Source organism: Anopheles darlingi, chromosome 3 (genome assembly GCF_943734745.1).
Source record: "Anopheles darlingi chromosome 3, idAnoDarlMG_H_01, whole genome shotgun sequence".
In the NCBI taxonomy this organism is placed as follows: Eukaryota; Metazoa; Arthropoda; class Insecta; order Diptera; family Culicidae; genus Anopheles; species Anopheles darlingi.
The window spans coordinates 5,837,381-5,862,500 of NC_064875.1; the positions used below are offsets into that span (position 1 = coordinate 5,837,381).

Sequence of the window (25,120 nt, forward strand, 5' to 3'; positions counted from 1 at the left end):
GGACGAGTGTAACGTACCTTTTCTGTAGTACGTGAGGGACAAGGTATACATACACCGTTTGTCCCTACTGTTCAAGTGCCAACAAGTGGTACAATCGTAACCTAAACCAACTTCTTCATTACTTGGCGCGACAATCAGGCATCGGGCGTGCCTTACTTACACAGTAGGAATTTAAATGGAAGCAATATGTACCATCACGATGCACAATCTTCACCACAGTGCTCAACACTCAGAGAGAAGGAGTGGGATGCAAGTGGGTTCCATTCAGCAGATTAAAGGCACGACAAGACGCGTCGCGACTGACTCCAAATTAACCAGGAAATAAAGTCAATTGGCGCTCCCGCTCCAGTGTGCTTCATGATTTGTAAGTACGTGAAGTATCGCGTATACGGACTAAGGTTGTGAGGTTTGGTTTAGGTTGAAGCTGTCTGCTTACTCCTACAGTTTGATGACCAGACAGTAGACGAACACATTGTGGTTCTATGATTACTGCAACACCATCTACAATGCAAAGCATTCTTATCGTAGTTACGGTAGGTCATGGCAAATCAATTTGTCTTGTCTAGTTTCAATGTTTAGCCTTCACTGGAAAACTTCTATGATACTCGCAGACCTTCAATCGATATCGACTGTTCCATCGTTTTCATTCCAGATATAGGGCAAGCCATCCACAGCTCACATAGCTTCATGGTCTGCACTACAGACAAGATTGATAAGAATAAGAAATAGTTGACCGAGATGAGAAGGAGCACCGTACGCTTGGAATCCAATATTCTGATCATGCCCTACAAAAACGAAATCCCCATCAACAGAAGAGCTACAAATGTGAGAAAGCGGCTAGCACTAGCAGCTCTATCCTCCGTTTCATCCCAAGCTCCATTATGCTGCTGCTGCTCGCGATGCGATGGTACGATGAAATTGAAAAGAATAATCCGCTACAGCTCGATGGCGATGGGGAAGAGATGATGGCGGAGTGACATTATGGGGCATACAGATCCAACTCACCCCTCGCTACAGCGATGGCTTCTGTTACTTTGAAAACGGCACGCTGGAGAACAAAGCGAGGGATGCGAGATGATACTGCAACCATACAGCTTCATCCAACCGTACCGAATCCCGGTCATTACTTCGGTCCGGTGTCCGCCGCCAGCACACCTCGGGGCGACATCCCCAAAGAGCAGCAAAATAATGTAAACCACTTCTACGGGATCCAACGCCACCGGTCGGGCACGTCAGGGACGGAGCATAAACCGGGGGGCAAATACCTGTTCCCAGACACCGTACCGAAACCCGCGCCGTGCCGCACCATATTCCGTTCCTCCTGTGTTTCGGACATGCTGCAGTGCGTCAGTTACCCATCGAGGAGTGTCGAGCGGGTGACAGAAGCAAACAGATCCGAAGGCACAGACAGGCGGACAGGGGTCAGGTCACGAGGAGGAGTAGGATCCGCATTGGACGATGGATATTCGCACGGTGCTCATTGGAGTAGAGGGTACGCTTCGCTTCACCCCTGGGTAAACTTCCACACTTGGACCACCATTACCACTAGCCACCCCGCGCGCAATTACACGCGGGAACAGCTCTCAATTTGTGGTAAAAGTTTTCACTTCACAGCACAGCTTTGACTTAACGTGTGTGCGTGTGTGTGTGTGTGTGACCTACTGCATTGGGACTCTCAGGGTGTCCGGTGGCAGATACCCGAGGTGCATAAAATAATAAATACATAAACACTTGCCACATACGCGCCGCAACCTTCGCTCCTCGTTGAGCTCCTCGTTTGGATCCGATGAAACGGGTCACCGTCAGAGGATGGTCTACATATTTGCTCCAGTGCTCGACTCGAACTCGGACTCGGCTCCGGGGAATTGTGTCTGTGTCTGTGGAAACTGCGCTCTTACTCATCCCCCCTCTCGAGTCGAACCCGGTCACTAGTGCCATTTCACAACTTTTGCGTCCTTATGCCATTCCCCCGGTCACTCTTCTCGAGACTCGGTGAATTGCTTCTAACTTTTTCCATGGACTATACCATGATCAGCATCACCATTCACCACCGACCAGCCAGCCAGCCAGCGAGTGCGAAGCGCCAAGGACAAGAAGGGGCTGCTGTGAGAAGGCAATGGTTGTCCAACTTGAGGTTGCACCTCAATCAGAGTACCGCTAGTCCGGGCCCGCGAGAGAGGGGTAGCGTTTTCCATCGTTCAGCCTGAGCGTTCGCCCACCGTTCACCCGGGCTGCGAACTTTGTGCTCGAAATCAGTAAAATTGCGACGAGAGAAATGACCTCCCCCCACCGACAGCGTTGTTAGCGTTTGTTGCATCTGGGGCTGGGAATAGTGAATTTAGTTTGTTTTTTAAATTGAAAGCAAACAATTAAAAACAGCACTTTTGGAGGTGATAAGAATGTAGAAGGAGAATTTGTAATGAGTGGTAACGAATTGCAGTTTGCTGCCATTTATTTGATATGTGTTCAAAGTCAACAGACTAAATGAAAAGAACGTTGTCAAAGTACGACAAATAATTAATGCCAAACATACGTTACACAAAATATGATTTTTAGCTTTCAGTTTTAGGGTCTTAAATAAGAATAAAAAACTTTTATGCCAAAAACGGAAACCCCAAAGTAGATCGAAAGAAAACGATAGCAATACAAAAAAAAACAAGAATAGAGCGAAAAAAACAGCGAAGGCCTTTCTTATGCAAATCATCGCCGGCGGAACCAGTGAGCGAAAAATTGATCCTTTTGTATGTCCGTACAAGGCAGGCCTAGCTTTCCCATCGACACCGGTGGTAACAGGCGGAGGCGAACGAATAATCAAAACGTACACAAATCATCGAACAGAGGCAGCGCCCCGGCAGCATGACAAGCTGTGTGCGCGGAAGTAACGGAATCCCGTAACCTAAGCTGGACAACAAAAAGCACCGGGCAAAAAGGTGGATATCGGGAAGCAGCAGAGTAGCTCTAGGAAATAGAGAAGTACAGCCCAGCAGCCGACATCCAACAACCCAACAACAAATACACAACATGGTGCCCGTGGTGTAGTACAACAGTTGGAGAGAGGAATTGAGCAATGAACTCTCCCGTCACCCCATTCCTGGTCGTACCAGCCACCCCTCAGCCGTTTAAGGGTAACGCATGTAATTTGAAGGTACACAACATACAAGCCAATAATAGGCTACAATCTAATCCCCAACGCTTCATGCATGCGATGATCTCCGAGGGTGTAGTAGTAATAGTTCAGCATGATGTTATTCCTTGTTTGATATATTTTTGGCCACATAAATGGAAAAGTTTTGAGTAGCTTAAGCATGGAATTAAACAGTAAATTAGGATTATTGTTTGACAATTTACAACATAGCGTACACTATTTATAAGTGAGAGATATAATTGGTCGCTAATCGACCAGTGCAGCTAATCCATAAATAAATCCATAAATAAACTAAATAAGTTTATCGTAAACAATAATTATGTGTTTTTTTTATCATAAACACTCATTTACTGTCTGCAAGTTATCATTGTGCACATTACTTATCAATCAACTTATCCAACCACGGTCACAAAGTCAACGCTAATGTGATTTCTGATCTCAACATCATGTGGCCCTTGCGTGCGCGCATTACTCGGGATTTTTACTACCCTTCATCCTTCATTACCGACAATGCCCTCCCAGCTCTCCGTTATGTCCGCCTTCTCCATCTATAGACCGCATTTCATTGCGGATTCCATTACCACCTGCCAGCACCCAATGGTACACGGGCGGTGCTCATCAGAGGTGCCCTAATGATAATGTAATTTCCAATTTGCGAGTTTCCCCCCGCCCGGCACAATCCACACGCACAGGCCTCTCCTTCCTCTTCGTATCTTGTTTAGGATCTTATTTTCTACCAAGGTTTCCGACATAGTTACCACGATGCGTAGACACCGGTGGGCGAGATAGCAGGGACAACCACAGCAGTATGTGTGCCCCCCTCCCGCGATCGCTACGATCGCTTCTACGATCTATGCGAGGATAAGCGCCGCCGTCGAAGAAGCCACACCTCTCTTGTCCCTCTCGTGCGCGAAAAAGTAAAAGTGCTGAGGCACGCCACGATCATGATTTCTGGGGCTGGCTGGCCGACAGGCCCTGCCGGAAACTTCAAAACCAGTGCAGGTGAAACATCAGTTTTCCACTTTCCCCTGGCCGGGGGGTGGTGATTATAGCAGTGTCCAGTGCACAGATTTCCAAAAGATAGTACACCGTGTCTACTACCTTTGTTGTGTGTCTTTGGGCTTGAGGTTGTAAGCTGCTGCTGTTGCTGCTGCTCCACTTGCTACCTACCGACACCTGATTGACCTTCTCGTTAACTAGCGACGTTAACCGTGAGGGTGACTCCGACGCCAACGCCGAAGAGGGTAACGTGTTAAGTGGAAAACAGCCACTAGAGACACAACACGGAGGAGGAGGAGGAGGAGGAGGTGTGGTGTTGTTGCTGTGCTTCGCTATCAATGTCAAGTGCACTTAGCGTGCTCTAAGCGCCCCCAACCTTAGTGAAGTGCGCCATCGCTAGGTTTCTTTTAAACGTGGAAAAGTAAACAAAACTATAAACAGTAACATGCAATATGGGCGGACCCCGAGACGCGGTTGGAGACAGTGACCGCGCGAACGGTGCACACAATGCACACAGTGCGATGAACGATGACGAATAGTAAAGACCAGCACGCTAGAGAAGGAATGTTGCGATTGCTTTCGTGTTAAATTGGGCTGATGCAACCTAATGGAAGGTATATCGTTGGTCGATAATAAAAAAAATACATTTAGACTAATCCTTTGAATTGACAGCATGCCGGACTTCCTTAATACCGCAACAGTTACTGACTTACCGGATACTACAAAGGAAGAAGGGTCCTCTTATCTTCTGAAGGTGCACTTTGCAGTTCATTGTACCGCATCTTTCCAAATGAATGCCGATATCATCGCTACATTTAGATTTGAGCGTCTACCATTCTCATGACACCTGACCTGAATACTATAGTATTTGGAAATCACCAAGATCCTAGATACACCAAAAAGCCAAGAACCTCAACTAACAACAACAGACCCTCACTCCAAAGTTCTGGTCCAAAAGAATTTCTCCGGAACAAACCTTCTAGAAAACCTTCTACTAGACAAAGACCATTTGCATTTCCTTCTGCGCCGCGACACACCAGCAAATTTGTCAACAAAAAATCGCATCTTGCACCACCTCCGGGCCATCATTAGTAGTGTGACCCGTGACGGGGAGGGGGATGGTAGTGGGGTTCCGGTTTTCGGTTTCGTTTTTTTTTTTGCGTCTACCGTCAACGAAACCGGCGCCGTCGCTTCCGTCGCTAAATGTGGCACCAGACATACACTAGATGGCGCCGTCGACACCGTAACCATGCCCAGCACCACCACAACCACCACCACTTCGTCCCATTCTAACTCGAGTGGACGCGATGAAAACAATCTCACCGTCGCCACTACCAGCGTGCCACCACCACACGCTGCAGCAGGCAGCAAGTGATTTCGCACTCGACTTTGGGGATATTTTCTGCAGAAAACAGCGGGCGCCTCACCCGCGCGACAGTCGCGACCGCCTATAGTCGTCTGTCTGCTGAGGACGGGCGCTCGCGCGCGCGTGTGTGTCATCGCGACAAATGCACTCTAACGATGGGACTGGCTGGCTGGCTGGCTCAATCGGAAGCCCCTCAGAAAGGCAGCCGAGGCAGGAGGAGACAATCTTTTCGGCACGAGCGTTTATTTCCTTTACGTGTCCCGGTGGTGGCTGCCGTTGCGTCAGTGGCATGATAAGCACCATAAACTGCTCGTTACGGGTGTTCGTCTCTCCTCCGGTCGGCTACCTTCAAGCAAGAAGAGGAGGGTGGGCTCCCATTTCCAGCTCCGAAAAATATGACATTACATGATGGTCGCGCGCCCAGTAATGACGAAATGACGATTGGAAACGGCCATAAACGCAGCAGCAGGTTTATGGAGTAAATCTCATTTGTCTCTCTGGACACACAAACTCATATTTGCTTATCGCCGTCGTTAACAGAGATGAATGATTTCCTCTACAGGAAGCGAGGGCTTGGCTTTTGTCTTATATTTTGTCGAGCATGCAAAACGGGCGCCCACCCCACATTATGCTACAAACGAAAAGCGAAAGTTGTTTCCCGATCCGAACGCCGTTGCCAATGGCCAGGAAATGCTCTTAGCGCGCAACATCCGAAATGAGCTCAGAAGGAAAAGGAGTTGGATTGTGTACTACACGACGTACAAGCGCTAGACGTATATGCGCACCTCATACACAAAACACAATCGAACAATGTCCCATTTTGGGGCGTTTGGCTATGCAATTATGTTTCCGATTCCGTTACGGTTACGCGGGTTTCCTCCACTCGCGCTACTACCTACTACTACTGACTAGCCAGCTACTAGTGCTCTTCCGGTGCACCAAAATCAGTGAAGCACGAAAACGTTCACGTTACTGTGAGTAGTAGAGAGAGAGGGAAGGGAAGTTGCGAATTCATGGCGCAAAGAAAGTTAATGTTTAGTGTGGCATTCACGACGCACCAGCAGACAGAACACAAGTGCAGGCGCATTGCACCTGCAACATTAACAGCAACAATGAAGCGACATTAGAGAGGGAGGCAAGGCATCGCTATTAATGCACAACCGGGCACTGGATGATGAGAGGTTTAACGTTTCAATCCCGACCGGCGCGCAATGATGTGTGGCTTAACCGGCTCTCTTTAATGGCCCCAAAAAGAAAAACGTACCGGTGCGGTGCCACACGGCCGCAGCGGTCACATCGCCGACGATCCAATGAATCAAATCGCTAATTGCATGTTTACAATCCGCTCCTTCGGCGTCGGTGAAGTTTCGTTTTCGTTTTCGGCGCGATTACACACTCGACACATCCTCCTCTGCGTACGAGTGTGAGGAGCAACATGAATGAATGAAACGGCGAAAAGAACGGCCGGCGGTCGTGGCGGATACGGAGAGGAAGATTAAGACAAAAACCTCAGCCATCCGTCAGCCGAGATGGCACAGTGGGGATGGATGGGAGTTGTGGCTGCTGGCGACGGCAGCAGCCGCCAGACCGCCGCCCCGATCGGTGCTGTGTCGCTATGGTGGGCGATCCTGCTTTCGCTGTGTGTGGTCCTCCTTTGCCGATTTTTTTTTGTGTCCAATACCCGACCAAGCAATACTTTGATTGCGATCCTTCGGAGGAATGGTTTCGTGGACTTGATTTTTTTTTTACGTGTTTTGCAACTGTTCGGGGCGAGACTATAATTAATCTTTCATCCGCATCCGTAGAGTTCCGACGCGGCCGCTCTGATTGTGCGATGCATTGGCAATTGCAATGGTTCAGCGGTCTTGACATTATAGACTTCGAAATTTATCGATTACCAGAGCATGGAGCTGAGTGGATAGTGGGTCACCGAGAAGAAGACGCGTAAGCAGAGATCTCACGGAACGTTAAACGATTAAAGAAAGGTTAAAATAATTTTTGAAAAATTAAAAATTTTAACTGATATGTTTGTACAACAATGCTGATCCCTGAAATTCAAAAAAAAACTTGATAAAACGATTGATTGATATATAAAACATGATCATAAACATGAATAACAAGTTAACCAACAAACAAGGAAATAAGAGGTTTAACTCCTAAAAAACTAGTAATCCTTTAATTCAGGTGAAAATAATATGAATAAAATTAAACAAAACAGTTTAGTACCTAGCAAAATTGAAACGAAACCAAGCTCCCAACAATAGAGCTCATTTACGCCAAGACATCTACCGGCTCGTGTAAACAACATTCCTAGACAGCACCACCCGCCCGGATGGTTATCATTATGGCGGCGATGGCCAGTCGACAAATGATATGCTCTTAATCATAAATGTATCTCTTGCCGAAAGAAAGGAAAAGAAAAAGAAATTCAGTTCCAAATGTCTAGTGCAAAAGGTCACCGGTGGCAAGGGCAAGCTAAAAATAATCCTTCAACTCAGCCCACAAACCGTGGGAGACGGGGAAAACGCATCCAACTGTCGTCAACCTTGACATCCCTCCCTCCCTCCCTACCTCGCGTATCACCTTCATCGATCGTGCTGTTATCGCAGGCCACGAGCACGGCCACGGCACGGCACGGCGGCCATCGTTCGTTCGCTTTTTCGCGTGGATGAATAAATTCCTTGGAATAAACATCAAATCAAAGCGCCTCAACCGACACCGCCGCCACGGTCGCCCCGCCGCCAGCCGATGATATGATTCATCGCACGCAAACAGCTCCCAACAAAAGCATAACAGCGGCCCCTAGACCCTAGGGAAGGAATATAGGAAGTGAAATGATTTCCCGCTACCAGGGAAGGCTTTGGTGAACAAACACACGATCGCTACGCCGAATTGATCGTATCTCATTTGAATCGCGCCTAAACGTCGCTGCTCCACCAGCACATGTTGCAGCCACAGACACACACACGCGCACGCAAAGCTCCACAATCGAATCGTTTATATCGTTTGCCTCCTCCTTCGATCATCTTTGCATTTTTAAATGATCATTTCAGCTTATTCCTTCTCTCCCCCGATAGCGGTGATCATTAAGGAACGCCATCTCCTCTTCTGCTCTCCTAAGGGTGCACGATCGCAGGGGTTGATTTATATATGCTGCCACCGACTCAGCTCCGTGAGATTGGAAGCTTCCATTCCGACACGCACACAGGCAGCGGCGGAGATCGGCGGTAGTAACGGTGATCGTTTACGCATCAGACGACGACGACGACGATGACGATGAACAACAACAGCGTGATCATTCAAGAACCCCAAAGAGGGTGGGGGATGGGAGGGTTGTCTCACGCGGCACACCAACGCAATGGGCCGAAATACCGCGACATAGAACGAGATCTACCTTTACACGCGACGATCGCGTATCGCGAAAGGTTTAGACATTTCTGTCTGTCTGGATTCTTGGATTTGTCATTTCCGCCGATAAGTTCCCGGGTACTATTGGTCTCTCGAGGGAGTAGGAGTCATCTGGATGCGTCGATCTCCAGTCGTGTTCGTGAAGAGCATGTCTTTGCGATCGTAAAATAAATCTATTAGCTAGCGCCACCAAAGGGTCTTTCGTTCTCTCTCTCTCTCCGTCTCTCTCAAGGCAGACGTCGATCGATCGTACATTCTTTGATTCCCGGTGCAGGTCTCAGACTTTCTTGCGATCCTCGTTTTATGCGTTTAATTGGACTAAAATATAGATTTCTTTTGCCATTTTTTCGTTGAAAGTCTTACTGTAAAAAGTCTGCTTCTCGCGAGGTCTCTATTAGCGACGATGAGATCCGCTTGTTGGAAGCGAAGCCGTTTGGTGGACAAATCGTTTCCATTCTTCTTTTCTCATCCTGATGAAACGACACGGCTTTTGAATCCGGTAGAATCCAAATGAAAAATCAAACTTTGAGAACTCGAAAATATATTATCGAGAGCGATGCTGTTTCTCTCTCTCACACACAAAAACAAACCGGCCACCGTAAGGTGATTCTGAAGTAGAAGAACGCAAAAAAAAACCGCCAAGAATGTTTCGGTTACGGCTGCCAAACCAAAGAAACCCAAAAGACGAGAGAGAGAGAGAGAGAGACAGATTGTGTCTTGCGGCGTTTCGCAGTCAGCTCCTTTGGCGTCCGTCTCTCGAGGGGGGGAACCTGTGCGCACCACCCTCCTCTAGGTCAAGAAGCCGCACCGGCGGCAGCAGCACCAGAACTAAATTGACGCGTCTGCGGGCGGCGGGCGCTCCCCTGCGCCTGTCAGTCAGTCGCGCCATGGCGGTTGGCCGGCAGCTCCACACTCTCCACGGGAACCGGGTTAGTGATGTGTGTGTGTGTGTGTGTGTGTGTGTGTGTGTGTGTGTGTGTGTGTGCACGGCCGCGAGTTGCCAAAACACACATGTGGCCACCTAATTTTGGACGAACCGAAACACCCGAGATCCGAGGGCCAAGAGAAGTGGAACCGGGTGGAAGAAAGTGACCGCGCTCGGTTTGCTGGCATCTGGAGATCACGGAAAAACTAAACACAAATCGGTGAAGGAAAGGGGGGGGGGGGGGGGGGGGCCGAGGAAGCACAGGTATTTCGTGAAATAGACGCGCGGCGACCGCACACAGGTGGGAAAACCGTCCCAGCGGCACATTGCCGGTGCTGTTGGATCCGGAAAATCGAATTCGTTAAAGCTACTTCAACCTCGTTAGGGAAAAGCAGCGCCAGAAGAGAGCTGGTTCGTCCGGGCGTCCGGATACGATCGATTTTGTTTGAAGCGAATGCATTGCGCTAGATTGATGAAGCTCATTCTACTTTTGCCAAACAATTTTGGCATCTTTTTTCCTGTAACTCATCAAAACAAACGCGGATAGATGAACGCTTTGAAGTGAAGCGAATTGAAAAGTCTAAACAATTTAAAAACCGCACACCGCACCACACCGGGCGATGCTCTACACCGTCGATGGAGATCGAGCGTGTCACATTTAGATTTAACAACCGTTTTTTCGGCGCACCCCGTTCCCTCCCAGGCCGAAAGCGCCACAAAACAACAATCCGTCCAATAACTCATATCACCCCTCACCACCGCTCGCCTCGCTTCGCTTACGGGGGACATATGGTGACGGCGAAGGCGAAGGCGAAGGCACGGCTCATCGGCAAAAACGACGGAAAACAGTAAACACAATCTTTCGGCGTTTCTCTCACTCAGATAAATATATTTTGTTTTCTGCCGACACAGTGAGCTCGCACACGCACGCAACGCTACGTTGTCGCGGCCCCTGCGGGCAAAACCGCGATCCACCCGCGATTCACACTATCTCTCGCTGGCGCCCAGCGGGTGTGAAGAGAGCCGTTAAAATATTATTACCTCATCACCACCAGCGGGAGCGCCATCATCGGCATCATGATGATGATCATCATCATCAGCAGTATCTTCTCCCTTTCGCCACTTTTTGATCACCACTGTTGTAGTAACCGGCAGCCCCGTCTTACCAGCGGGGCAACCGTTACACTATATACCCTGGGCCTCTGGTGGCGCCCACCAGACGCGTACCAATGATCGTATGATCGCAATTTATTTTATTTTAATTTTTTGCCACCCAACCAACCACCTTGCCACCTTCTTCCCTATCTAGTGTCACCGACATCATCGTGGCGTGGCGTGGCATCACTGACGCCGGACGCTCTACTGCTGCTGCTGCTGCTGATGCTAACTACTACTTCCTCGTTCGCCGGTGGATAAATAAAATGATGGTGAGAAAATAAAACTAAGCGCCACCCCGACCTGACCTACAACCGGCAAGGGGCGACGCGCCACCATCGTCGTGGTGCGGCGCCTTTTTGCAAAAATCCCCCCCCTACGAGCCGGCGGGCCCACCCCCGCACTGAGTACACGACGCGCTCGACCACAAGGCCGGTCGTCGTCGGCGGGGTTTCGTTCGTGATGGACTTGACGCACACAAACGGACACCCCGCCCAAACGGACGGTATGTCGCGACGGCTGCGACTACGACGACCACGACATGCGACAACGACGACAACCGGGTGGCGCTTCACTGGCGCTTAGTGAAATTTATTTTCCGCCTTCCGCCCAAGAAGGGAGCAGATGAAGAGAGAGATAGCGTGTAAGCGCCACACGGCATTGCTCGGTCGAGGGCGGAGCGGAAACGCCGGCAGGCAGGCAGAGGCTACGTTGTTGGCCACGCTGTGCTGGCTGGCTGGTTTGCCTTCGGTGTATTTCGTCATCTTGCACAGTGTGGTTCGAGTTTTGATTAGATATTGAAAATGTTACAGATGGAACTTTTTGATTAGGAGGCATTAAATAAATAAAGTCGTTAATTGTTCTTCAATTCAGCTTGGAATTTCTACGTTAAAACTATTCCATTTATAATTGAACGAAAGATTTGCATCACATATCATTTATATTCTTGATTGCATATTTAAATACATCGTTATTACAACCAAAGGTGCGAAGCCGTGCGTAGAATATCTGGTAAGAGCGTAGAGAGTAATGTGGTAGGATCCATGGTTCGATTCCCTCAGAAAGTGCATCAAAAGTTATAACTCTTTAAAAATAATGCTATGCCTACTTTGCCAAATCAGAGACGCACTTGTGTACTGTGTGCACCACTGTGTGAGAGAGGAAAGAGAGAGATCAAAACCGATCATCATATAGTCATCGTAGGTTGGCCAGGGAAATAAATGAAAAGAACAGAGAGAGGTGACATTACCCCTCAATTTCGCCTCTCCCCCCTTCTCTGCTGGCCCCTCCAAATAGGCGCGCAGCTTAGGTTTTCTATTTTTTTGCATCAAAATGCAACGCGCAAAGTGCAAATGACACTTGCGGCTCGGGGACACTCGCCCGTTTGACGGAGAGGCAGATAAATGAGGGACACATTTGCATACCGCAAGCAACAACTGGCATTACAAGCAGGCCCCACCGAGACCCATAAACACAAGCGATTTCAAGCGCGTGTTCTCCTCTTTATTCCGCCCCGAACTTGCAAAAGCACTTTACACGATCGCGTCAACCGATACGGTCCCTCCTGGTACCTGGTGAAGTGTGCTGTAGGCCGCAAGGCTCGCGATTAAGATCGCGCTTCCTTCGTAAATTAATGATAGTCAGGCCCATCTCCATCCATTTAATGGGGACTATCCTGCGCCATCGGATCAAGGGTACACTCATTACGTCAAGGCGCCACAGCGCCACCGGCGGCCCACACAGATTGGATTCTATTGAATTCATCTTCGACGACGACACCAAGTCGGACGCCATCCTGCCGCGGCATGGCGTATCCTCTTGAGTTGGTCTCTGCTGCCGCCACCACCACGCCAGGACAATGGGCGCCACCAGGACCAGGGCTTCTTTTTATTACCTCGCTGCTCGCTGGCTGGCCGTCGCATCACCAGCGTGTGGCCACGCTCATAAATGTCTTTCTGGGGTGGTCGAAATTGCACTGGCCACTCCCAGGGACTGCAAACATTGTCCTTCCATCCGATCGCGGCTTTCTGGCGGCGAGAATCCGTACCGTTCCGTTCCGTGTTCTCGGTCTCGGCAGAAATGGTTTACCATTTCGCACTTTGCGCGCGCGCGTCCCGCCACGATGTCTTTGTGCTACTTTTGCGCCCCAAAATGATTTATACATTTGCTGGCCGAAACCGCCGGCACAACGATGGCCACAACCACGTAACGGCAAAATGTTCTCTCGGACATTATTGTGGTGGTGGGGAGGGGGGACCAGGGCAGAAGAAGGTTAGATAGTTGCAGTGGGGATTGGGACGAGCGACACACGCACACACACACACACACACCGTGACTCGCCCCAGTTCTCGCCCGCCAGAATTGCCCGTCTAGACAGTTCCCGGGGATGGGGGGTTGTTGTGTCGCCGCTTCCCTTTTTTGATTTTTTTTTTGAGGTCACCCACTGCAGTTCGATTCGCAAAAGGGTCACCAGTTTTATGGCCCACTCTGCCTCCCTAAAAAAGAACGGGTGTTGGGAGCGCTTCATTGAGAGAACGCGAGAACGAGGAATGAGAAGCAATTTAATGGTTTAATTTGGACTGTTTCCGTTCGCCTCGGACTTGAGATAACATATTATGCCGTTCCCGTGTGTGCACGGATGCCCTCGAGGATTAGGAGATGCTCACAATCCTTTTGCGAACGGATTTCAACCAACAACAAAAACCATGCACGAACGAACACCACCAGATCCCTGAGCGCTGTGCATCGCATAGCATCGAATCGCTTTTCAGGACGGAATAGAGATGCTTGGCGGTGGCGGCAGCAGCAGCAGGAGCGGATTGCGCATGGCCATTTCACGGTTAGTCCGGATGAGGCAGACGAGAAGGATGCTGAAAAGCAAAAGCAGCAAACCCCCGGCTCTTTCCGGCAAAAACCACAAACGGAATGCCATAACTCTAATTAATTAGACAGATCCCAGTGCACGGGCCTCCTCCTTGCCAGAAAAACCCCCGAAAGATGGAAGAAGCATGGACTGCGAGCGAAAGAAAGAGCGTTTGCCATTGCAAAGCGGTGAGTCAGCAGCAGCAGCAGCAGCAGCAGGCTTGCAGGTTGGATACACACCGGAGTAAAAGATGGGCACCAAAAGACTACCACAAGCAACGGTGGCGGCCTCTGCCTCTGCACCAGACAGTTTATTGGAGATTCCTAAACTTTCCTGCCATTATTTAGCGGTATCATGACGAGGCCGTCTTCTTAAGCCTGCCTTGAGAAATTGAGATAAATAATTGATAGAAGAAGATAACACCAGGCCACACCGCAGCGGTGACGAGACCTGTTGGTGGTACCGTTGCGATAGCAGCACAACACATTTCATCAAACCATCGCTCAATGCTCAAAAACGAATCTCCAAGGGATTGGTGCGTGCGTGAGTGCGTGGCCACACTAACCAAAAACACACGAAACGCCGAAGAACGTGCATGGTTTGCATAAACAAACGCGCATATGATGATCTCTCTCTTTCTCTCTTTGCCGCTCTCCACCAATGTCCTCTTCTACGACGTGCAACCATGCGGATCTCTACGCGAATCACACACAAATTGCGCACCACCGAGCGGGTCACGATGCGATAAGATGGGTGCGAAGCGGCAACAAAAATTAATTAAAAAATAGAAGAAACAATAATCTGCCACACGAAACACAACGTTGTTTTGTGTTGATGGTGGGTGTTACAGCAGAAGGTTGCTGATAAGCAGTAGCAGCAGCAGCGCAGGCAGCTCTGTTGCTGCTACTGGTACATGCATTTGGCCACCGCTAGCGCCGCCGACATTGATTCCCACCCAAACATGGTATCCACATCGGGATGCCTTCCGCTTCGCTTCTGCTGCCCAGCCGGTTTGTTTGGCGGATCACCGAGGATTCCGTACCGGGGCGTAATTGGCGCCAAACGGATGACAAATGGCATGGCCGATGGGGCGTCGTCGAGTGCGACCGGCTCTCATCTCACTACTCAGAGCAACGGCAGCAGCAGCAGCAGCAGGTTGGCAGGACCTAAAATTAGCGAAAAATCAAAGTACGGATTAGTGAACCTGGCAACCTGGCGCCTGTTGGCGCCAGCGAGCAAGCAGTGGTTATGCCGCGAAGGTCCGTCCCCCGCACACTCCCTCTACCCCACCTACCACTATCACGATGAGATCGTTCGGCGATCGGCGATGTGTTTTGCAAAGCTTCTTTCACCTTCTCCTGCTTCTCCTCGTCGTCATCGTCTTCTACTGTGTGTCATTGATCTTATGGCGCTGCTGTTGCTGCTGTTGCTGCTGCTGCTGCTCTAGGGCGGTCTCTCGGTCTCCACGAAACTATCTTTGAAATTGAAACACGACCTTGACTAATAATAAAACGAAGCTAGGTCAGACCTGATCAAACAAGTACCAGGGACACGGAACACGGGACACACGCGGGGTGATTCGGTAAACAGTGTTCGATAAAGATGATAAAAATCGACACAACTACCTCTCCCTCCCCGGCGGGTGTAAAAATCAAGAAATGAGTCAGTCTGAGGGTGCGCGATAACGCCGCACATATCGGATGGTTACGGTAACATCGATTTTCGCGCTATTCCCCCGGCGCATACTGGCGACAGCGGTGAGTTCGTCGTTCATCGTCGCTGATCGGTGAAAGTGACGTAAGGGACAGTGAATCATGCCGTGGTGCAAATAATGCCGTTGCAGCCGAGCCCTTGGTAACGGGCCAGAGCCTCCTTTTTGCAACCTTTGTCTGGCGTTCTTTATGTGAAGAATCTGACACCCGTATATTTGAAAGCCTATGTTCTTCATACAATCGACGCCTACTTACTTTTTAGCGGCTTTTAAATAAGGTGTTGCAGTGCAATCGAACACAGGGGCTTCACAACTCCATGATTAACACCATTTTCCATTTAAAAATACTGTCATTATGTCACAAAACGGCTTACGTTACGGCTTGCCACACACTAGCCTCAAATTCCGCTCCATAGAAATTTATGTTCCGCTCAAGTCGGCCAACATAATTGCTTTCGATTCCGCGAACGAGCAACCCATCGAAATTGGCGAACCGTTTCGATTTCAGCAAAGGATTTGAAAAAGAGATCCGTCGTGTGTCGGCCGCGCGCAATGTCATTCCAACAACCATTAGCGGGAGCGTTCCGGTTCCTCGCGATGCATTATGTAAGGAAGAGGACCCCCTCCCCTCCCTTTAAGAGGGGACACTTTCAAACGCAGCGCAGAACTCGCACACGCCGCTGTCACGCTCCGGAGCATGTGCCCATTTTAATACTCCTTATTAAATATTAGCTCATCGATCTGAGGTTCCTCCCCTTTGGTCGCCGGCCTTGGCCTCCCCGTGAGTGCGAAAACGAAGGCCCGGATCGGTCGAATTGACGAAAACGGAACCGCACAACCGAGGGGAAAGCAATGCGCGTCGCAAAAAAAAAAACGCGCAATGCGCCCAATCAGCGACAAACACACAGAGCTGCCTGCGTGAGCGAATGGAAGGAAATTAAAATGCAAAAGTGCAATTCACACACACCCGCATCGTAGACGAATGCAATGCCCCCGCCGATGGGGAGAGGGGGACGTTTAAATTGACCAAAAACCCGAAACGGAACCAACGCGAAAAATGCAATTCGCGGTGGAATTATAGAAATTGCAAATTGGGTACCCACCGGGACTTTGGACGTCAGTTGGCGAAACCAACCAACGAGCAGGGGGAAAGGGAGCCGCCGGGAGGTCCGTTCCGGAGCCAGAGCTAACGGAAGAACTGACCACACCGTTTCCCTCCCTTTGGGGTTTCTGAGCGAAAATAGAAAAGCGAACGATCGCCCAAAATGTTCAGAAAAAAAGGCTCTGGTCTGGTGGAATTTTTCTTTTTTCCCGCTTTTCCAGCATCGGAAGCTGGCGCGTTGGCGAAAACCGAACCGGCGAAGGAGTGGGGATAAACATTTCACAAACGAAAGCCCTAGGTTCGGTCATTTAATGAGCCTCAAAATAGTGCACCAACTGATGGTTTCGGTGGAAATTATGCAAAAGAGATTTTGCACGCTTCGCCAACTTTGCCCAAACTTTCCGGTTAAAGTTTTTCCTCTGACCACATCATCATTTTCCCTTGATTCGTCCGTTCGGTCGTGTTTTTTTTTTTTGTTTTTGGTTCAAATACCTTTCCCCAAACAGTGACAGCGAACGGACCGGACCGAATAATACAAATAATAAAACGATGAACGTGATCGCGAAAAAAAAACCGCAAGCAGACAGTGGTGAGTGGATGGTACTCTGAACCTACCATCCTAACCATCAGGAGCGTTTTTTATGTCTCTGCTGTTACGTTGAATCGCCTCGTTGAGCACGAGAGCAGACGAGACGAGCGCTGCTACTGCTGCTGCTGCTACTGCTTCACAAAACTTCACAAGAAAACTCATTTTCCGAAAGCGGGATCAAAGCGAACACACAAAAAATACAATTTCTGTTCGCGTCCTTCCTTGCGCCATCCAATTAGCTCATTGACCTACATTACACACATACGACCTGCCATGGAGCGGTTTCTACCATAAGAAGCATGATGATAATCTACGGATGCCACACGACTCCAAGGGAAAATTCCTTTCTCGCACATTCTTTCGGCAACATTCTAGCTGCTGCAGCTGCTGCTCGTCATGTAGCGAGATTAGGGAAAATGTATACGAAAGCTAGCAGAGGACGACATAACCGACGATAGCAGCAACCAGATAAGCATTCAGATGGAAATTCCACTAGGACTTGGCATTGCGAAAAGAAACGATAACGGAAGCAATATGCAATGATACTTACGGAACAGATCCTTCCGGGCCAGATTACGGGCACAGAGAACTGAAAGCAGAGGGAGAGAGAAAGAGTACGGGGTAATGGGTTAGTAGTTGCAGTTGAATTTTCGTTGGACATCGGTTTTTGAGTATCATTATCACGGCCCTGCAATAGGCGAGAAGTTGAGCGCACTCGCCGCCATTACTAGGCCCCTCCTTTCGAGGGGCAAGCAATTAAAATGCAAGCACAGAAAATAATTATAACGATCCCGGGTCCTCTATCCCAGGTTCTTCCGCTACATTAATGAATCCCACACATTCCCTCTATCTCGTTGCCAACCATAAATGTGACAATTTATGGACTTCAAAGCGACCAGAACCTACAACGAAACAACATCAACGAAACACCAGTGACCGGCCGACCGATAAAACATTCCGCTTCTCCTTTATCGCCAGGATTCATCGTGTCTCTCTCAGGTCTTCTCCTTCGTCCTTACGATCACCGATCACCGAGGGGGCTCGCACCATCGTCTTCGTCGTCGTCGTCGTCGTCGTCGTCGTCGTTGTCGTCGTAGTCATGGTTTCGGATATCCACGGTTCGACAGGAAGGTCGAAGAATGCGACGGCGACGGCGACGGCGACAGGAACGACGACGACGACGGTGGCAACGGGAGGGAAGCTCGATAACAGAGCAGAATCAGCCGCTTTTGGCCTGAAGGTCCCATACCTGGCCCGACTGTCCCCCGACCCGTCGTAATCGATCGTCATATGCGTCTTCCTGCCGACGAGCCCCTGAGAAACAACAGTATGTGAGTGAGTGAGTGAGTGCGTGTGTGTGTGCTTGCATGTTTGTCTGTGTGTCCATGGTGATCGAACGGATCTCGGTTCGGTTACGGTTGTCTTGGCTACCCTCTGCTGATCGTACGATCATAATCGTTCCAAACAGCCCGGCACACTGGTCTCTTCGTTGTTCTGATCGCATCAGATAGGTTTTTAGTTTTTTTTCACCTATTTAAAGCTTGTTGCATGTGCATTTGAGGTACAAAGTATGCGTTTCATTGGGAATTAAATTGATTAATGCTATTGTTTTCACCTATGCTACAACAAATAAGGAGTTTCAAAAGATGCGCTTCATATCGATCATTTGGAAAAAAACAGAATATCAAACTACAACATTTGAAGAATATTGTGTGGATTTTTTATTTCATCAATTGATTCTAAAATGTTCTAAAAGCTAAATAATTCAAAAGCAAATGTTTTTTTCAAAATATAATACATGGAGTGTATGTGTTCGCTTCGCGATGCTTCAATCAAGATGCAGTTGGGATACTCACTTGTAATTCGAATCTTTTGGGTGCCATTGCGTCGCGAGTACTCCAGCTTATTCATTGTTGAGCCGCTGACAAGGGACACCGCCACAGGACCGCCGTCGAATGGTGGTGTGTTGGGTGGGGAGAACTTGATCCCTCGATCTCTAGATCTCACTCTCACTCTTTCTGGCTCTTCCTCGCCCGTTCACTTACTTCTTTCTTTCGTTTCAACACAATTCGGTGTGGGGTTTTTGTTGTTGGGATTTTGGGTATAACAGTGCACCTAGACGAGAACGATCTCACACCTTCGGCGACGTCGTCGACGTTGGCGAATCATTAGTGACCGGAAGCTGACGGTGGCAGCGGGAAGGGTACAGATAAGCCATCGGACATGAAACCGAGCAGTACACTGACTACAACACTACACCACGGCACGATCACCGATCGATCGATCGCAACAAACAATGAACCTGGCGCCACTGCTAGTATCTTCTATTGTGCACACTCCCGGGATGCACGCCCCACCCCCCTCGAACGCGACTGCACCTGATTTACGCGGTTAAGAATTGGCATGGAACACAATCATCTATTATTTCGCTTGCTTCCTCGTCGACTGATGATGATGATGATGCTGATGCTGATGATGCTACAACCACCACCAGCAGCAACCAGCATCCACGACGACCACTTGATCACCGCACTCTAGAGCAGCCGCCGTCGAGATCACTTCCAAGTAAACGCACGCACCACACAGACACAGGCACACGCACACTTCTTCACTGCTTTGCGTTTCGCGTCGAGGCTGCTGCTGAAACTGAATAAAGCATAATCATAACAGAATGATCTTTACTACACCAAGAGCCCTGTTTGCAAGTGTGCACACACCTTCGTCTTCCCATCCCATCCCATCCCAAGCCCGTCTTCTTGCCTCCGGCCTCTTCGCGTCGCGCCTCTTATCGTACATCGCTCAAACCTTGCGCGTTTCGCGTAGTTCAACCCTTCACTTTATTACCTATTACCAGCACTCCGTTGCCGTCGTTACTACTACTACTGCTTACTACCAGCACCACCACTACTAGCGTGATGCTGGTACTACCTAGTCCATGATGGCCAGGCAGCAGACGACGGAGCACGGGGAGTCGTGGTGGCGGGGAGGGCTACATAAAAGAGAACGCGAACACCGACTACTTGATCGCCGTCATCATCATCATCAATGGACACGACCTCATCCCCTATAATTCATTGATATCGGCTGTGGCCGTGTCGTACGATCGAGACGCACAACAACCGCGACGCTCGACGACAACGACGGCGACAAGATTCCTCCTGGACTTTGAGAAGAGGTTTCAGGTTTGGAAGTTTTCTTCGGGGCGATCAATGTGTAAGATGCTTTTCTTCTCAATGAATCTCCTCTTCCGCTCTCGATCTTAATTTGGGGGGTACAGCACACGGTTAAGCAACAATGAAAGTTTCGGGAGTGCCGTGCACCCTGATCACTGCTGACCGGAAACCCCCGGGTCGTGCTCATCATAGCAGGCTCCTTCCCTCGAGCTGGGGGGATCAAGTGCCGAGACCCCTGTTCTAAATTGAACATAATCAACATTAGAGGGAGACTCGATTCGTGGTGTTCTTCTTTTTCCCTTTTTTCAGTAAATTAAGCTTCGATCTTTCAACTTTTTAAGACGAAAAGTGAATTTTCACAACAACACCAGCGGTAAACAAAAGAAAGCATTGTTTACTTGGTTTCGACGGAAAATTACTATCTGAATCGTCACTTGCTCACGGGACCCGCACCTCCACTTTACCGTCTCCCCCCTCAAGGCTCTTTGCACTAATTCCCTCACCACTAAGTTCACTAAGATCTCGACGAATTTCCACGGGCAACGGAGGATCTCCGCAGATTCGCCAAAGAAAACTGTCCCCCCACTCTGCTGGTGCCCCGCAAACGATCGACAGCCTCGTCTCCCTTCTTCGTCACCTCCTTCTCAAAATCGTACGGAAGATTTTCTGCCTGAAGGGATCCGCCCTGCTACCCCACCCTACCGAGGGTTCTGTGGTGCTAGCGGTTCCGTTCCTTCGCGATCGGAATTCGAGGCTTGGTAAAATTCAGAAGAAACTACCACGTCACGCCGCGAAGAAACCTTTTCGAACCCTTCTCGGTTTCTCGGTTTTCTCGGTGCTTCACTCACTTTTTTTCGGGTGTGCGGTTGCTGGACGATTTCGGGGCTATCGCGAACACGGCACTCGCGTATTTCCTCTTCAAGCTAGCTATTACTGTACGAGGACGACACCGTAACCATCGCGGCTGGTCGCTGGATTTCACGGTTCTAGCTAAAACAAATGTCGCGAGATTGGTTAAAAACGAATAAAAAACGCGTCTTTCTCCGAGTCAAGGTGTTTTACTAGGTGGCGTCCTAGCGCGTTGCAGGGCGCCATGTTGGATTTCTTTTGACATCGATGAAGATGTTTACATTCTCCGCCAAAGCAGCGAGTGGCTCGATACCACCGAAAACATTGCAAAACACCACGCAAAACATTGAAAATACTTTGTAAACACTTTAACTATCGTACTGCATTTCTCAAAATACCATGGAACAGCGAAAACAGCTTCGAAACCGCATCTCCGAAGTAAACAAATGCAAGCGACACAACTGTCAAATTCCCATCTGTTTTCTAAAAGCCGCGTAGTAGGTTTATTCTACATGCCACCATCTGTATCTTGGTTGCGGCTCACTCAAGCCAGTTTACAGTATTTCAAGTTGCCCGTTTGCGATGGCCATAAACCTGAAAGCGACCGCCAGCGATGTGAAAAGCGGCCTTGCCGATCCGCTTCAGCTTCACTACATTCCAGCCTCGATCAACGGTGATGGGCCGGCCAACGTGGAGAAGTTCTTCACCCCTTACACCGAGAACCAACCGGGCGGAGGTAACTAGCTGTGCAGAGCCAAGTCCTTCCCGTTATTAACAATCTTTTTCTATTCCCCCTACCCCCATTTAGTGCTACAAAATGCTCTCCGTGGATATCCGCTGCTGGGCAAGGAGATGACGCTTCCGGAGGGCTACACGGGAGTAATCTTTCAGGAAACGAAGAAGCCCCTCTCGAGCGAGGACGATCGGAACTTCACTTTCGGAGGGGCATTCCGCACGCTCACCTACTGGAACTACGATCGCAATCCAACGCAGAACGATCCTTTCTCGAAGGCCCTGAACTGGCTAAAGCTATCGGAGGTTCTACACGGTGAAGAGGACGAAATTGACGCTCCCAAGCCGGAACCTGCACTTTCGAAGAAAAATAAAGTGAAACAGGAGAAAGACAGCTCCTCTTAGATTGGCAGCATTAATTGTATTAAAGTCCTATTTATTTCCACAAGTACTGTACTGTTGTCTTACTTCTCGCAAGTTGTAAGCTAACTGAATTAAAAAAGAAAAACTTCGAATCTACTCCCCACCATCCAGGCGGGTCCGGATTCACCTGGTGATTGTTGTATTCTGTGTACCTCGACTTTCGCGGTACTTAATGGGCGCGCGCACGCTTCAATAGGAAGTGTATCGTATCTTATCAGCTAAAATAAACCCAAATCAAAGGATGAAACGTCGAGCATCAGGGCTGTCTACGCTGCACTCTTCGGTGGAGGCCGGTACACTCCTACCACCACGGCGTGGTCTCGTTCATAAGGCTCGAGCGTGATCTGTTCCTGAGGCTTTAGCTTCTCCGACTGTAGCTTCTTGACTTCGGACGCAAACACTGCCTCCGGTACTGCTGTCGAATCGACGCACGATGCCTTTATCGAAATCACAAAGTGACCACCGTTCTTGAGGAAATTGTGAGCGTTTAGGGCCACGATACGGGCCTGATCCGGTTGGGCTACGTCCGCGAATATCGTATCGACCAGGCCGACCAGCATCCGGTACTTGTGCGGATGGCGCGCATCTTCGATGATGGGGATAATGTTGGTACGCTTCTTGGCCACATTCAACAGATCGCGCCCGGAACGGTGCGAGAACTCAACGGCATACACCAGCCCCTCGGGACCGACGACGTCCGAAACGTGCGAGACGGTAGTACCGGAAGCGGCTCCCAGATACAGCACCTTCGATCCCGGTGGCATGTGAATTTTGTCAACACCTCCCAGCACGGCTGCGGCCAATTTCGAACGGAATGGATTCCACACTCTGTACTCCTTCTTATCGCCATCGGTCTGCATGGAGAAAAATAGAAGAGAATGACCAGCATTAGTCCCTGGAACTCTGGCAACAGTTTGATGCATCGGCAGCTCCGAAGTTTGATCAGTTAGCAAGTTCTACAGAGAGCGCACTCCGCGAAGAAGGTATGCCTCGGGCTCCACTTCCCGCTTATGGTACGCTCTCCGTTGGCCACATTTCTGCCAATTCAATACCCCTGCGGACATTTCATCATTTCGACAAGCGACTGCTAATCGCTGCAACGGTCATTACTACGTACCTCGACGGAAATCCGCTTCTCGCCGTAAACCTCCGATCCCGGTACCAGATTCAGCGTGACCAGGGCATCTTCCTTTCCGCGCGCAATGAAGATGCCCTCGTGACGATGCGGTTCGATGACTACGGTTTTGCCTCCCTTGAATCCGCCGGCCTTTCCACCGCGGCCGCCACCTCCTCGTCCACCGGCACCGCGTCCACGCCCTCCAGGACCACCGCGACCGCGACCGCCTGGACCACCGCGTCCACGGCCACCGAAACCACCACCACCACCACCTCCTCCGCGACCGCCACCGCCGAATCCACCTCGTGCTCCGCCACCTCCGCGGCCACCGCCTCCTCCACGACCGCCGCCACCTCTTGGTGAGAATCCTGTAAAACACACGCGTACAACGAAGTTAGGTTAGGGAACATGGAATTGTTGATCTAAACATTGCCGAGTGTGCCGGGTGATCCAGAAAATCACGGAACCCGCGATTTGGCGATGTTTTATCAAAAAGCATGCGAGCGGAAGTATGATATTCTAGTATTTGTTCTGAATGGCGTGGGAAGCACGCCGGTTGAGAGAGAGACGCTTGGTTGATTTTCCTTACCTGGTCGACCCATGATAGTAACTCTGTTTGTACCGCTACCTACACTTTACCACTTTCCGCTTGACTCTTTTTATCTTTGGTGCAAGATATACAACAATTTACAGCCTTTCGCTGGGTAATTTTTCCACAATTTTCAGGAAAATCCTGAATTCTTGAACCGCGCTCCGCACCAAAAACACGTGCCGAAACAGTTGACAGTTGACGGTTGTCATCGCTGACGTTTGAATCGTTCAGAACACCGGGAGTACTTTTCTCATCGCGTGGACGACAAAAATACAGGATAATTTATTTTACTCCCCGTAGAATTTATTAAAACGTATAAGTGGTTTTTCTAACGTGCGTGGATTAATTTTAACCCATTCGTTCTGAGTTTAAAACCCAATTTCGTGTGGTTGGTTTCCAGGGGGTTGTCGAGCGGGGCCGCGGGGTGTCAAAATTGGCGTGCAAAAAGAAAATTTGTTTGGAAACAAAAAGCGAAGAAAATCCGCTCGCAGGACGAATCTTCCGAATATTTGCTAATTTCGTGGCTTCCCGGCCAGATTCCACTCTCGATACTTGTGTACACGATCGAAGGCCATTTCAGTTTGATATTTTCACACCGGTCCAGCCGCAGATCACTATGGTGACGATTGGAGAAGCCTTTGTGCCGGTCGAGGGAGTAATTTTTACTACGTCCGAAGTAAAGTTAAAAATCGGGAACGACGTTGTTCCCTCGCGGGGTTCCCTTTACCTGACCGAGCGGTAAGTATCCCGGTGAAGCGACCAAAAACCATTGGCAATTTGGACGATCTGACCCCCGTTCCACTGAACAGAGCGTGCATCTGGAGCTGCGAGGAACGCAACAGCAGCATTTCGATTCCCTGGCCGAGGGTGGGAGTGCAGGCCATCTCGAGCGAACCGGACGAGGGCGTGTTTGTGATGCTGGACATTAATCTCGTCTGGCCGGGCTTCTACCAGGGCCAGCCGGAAAACAA

At 49.6% G+C, this 25,120-nt stretch overlaps 4 protein-coding genes across 4 annotated transcripts in view; 2 read left to right on the forward strand and 2 right to left on the reverse strand.

Moving 5' to 3' along the window:
- LOC125956269 (E3 ubiquitin-protein ligase SMURF2) overlaps positions 1-21,471 on the reverse strand; it is a 29,848-nt gene extending 8,377 nt beyond the window's left edge. The window contains exons 1-3 of the mRNA XM_049687977.1: positions 21,285-21,471; positions 19,120-19,909; positions 17,814-17,852 (exon numbers count right to left, since the gene is read on the reverse strand). Coding sequence (XP_049543934.1) covers positions 17,814-17,852; positions 19,120-19,174 — 94 coding nt within the window. The 5' untranslated portion in view covers positions 19,175-19,909; positions 21,285-21,471. The remainder of the gene's footprint in view (positions 1-17,813; positions 17,853-19,119; positions 19,910-21,284) is intronic.
- Positions 21,472-21,827: 356 nt separating this feature from the next.
- Positions 21,828-22,455, forward strand: LOC125956339 (ribonuclease H2 subunit C). Its single transcript, XM_049688090.1, has 2 exons — positions 21,828-22,021; positions 22,094-22,455. Exons 1-2 carry the CDS (start codon positions 21,868-21,870, stop codon positions 22,420-22,422), a joined length of 483 nt encoding a protein of 160 aa, XP_049544047.1. The 5' UTR covers positions 21,828-21,867; the 3' UTR covers positions 22,423-22,455.
- LOC125956322 (rRNA 2'-O-methyltransferase fibrillarin) lies at positions 22,402-24,338 on the reverse strand. The gene is made up of 3 exons (XM_049688066.1): positions 24,147-24,338; positions 23,558-23,925; positions 22,402-23,294 (listed from the first exon to the last, which is right to left on the reverse strand). The coding sequence occupies exons 1-3, from the start codon at positions 24,157-24,159 to the stop codon at positions 22,707-22,709; spliced, it is 969 nt and encodes a 322-aa protein (XP_049544023.1). The 5' UTR covers positions 24,160-24,338; the 3' UTR covers positions 22,402-22,706.
- A 142-nt stretch (positions 24,339-24,480) lies between these two features.
- The window catches only part of LOC125956335 (uncharacterized), a 1,380-nt gene continuing 740 nt past the window's right edge, over positions 24,481-25,120 (forward strand). The window contains exons 1-2 of the mRNA XM_049688085.1: positions 24,481-24,887; positions 24,959-25,120. The exon at positions 24,959-25,120 is cut by the window's right edge and continues 248 nt beyond it. Coding sequence (XP_049544042.1) covers positions 24,766-24,887; positions 24,959-25,120 — 284 coding nt within the window. The 5' untranslated portion in view covers positions 24,481-24,765. The remainder of the gene's footprint in view (positions 24,888-24,958) is intronic.

Excerpts from the sequence above, each read along its gene's own strand:
- LOC125956322 (XM_049688066.1), bottom strand. Across the intron at positions 23,295-23,557 it reads AGAAGCGGATTTCCGTCGAG|ACCGATGGCGATAAGAAGGA; the intron begins GTACGTAGTAAT and ends TTCTCCATGCAG.
- LOC125956339 (XM_049688090.1), top strand. The coding sequence starts at position 21,868 with ATGGCCATAAACCTGAAAGCGACCGCCAGCGATGTGAAAAGCGGCCTT. Across the intron at positions 22,022-22,093 it reads CGAGAACCAACCGGGCGGAG|TGCTACAAAATGCTCTCCGT; the intron begins GTAACTAGCTGT and ends ACCCCCATTTAG.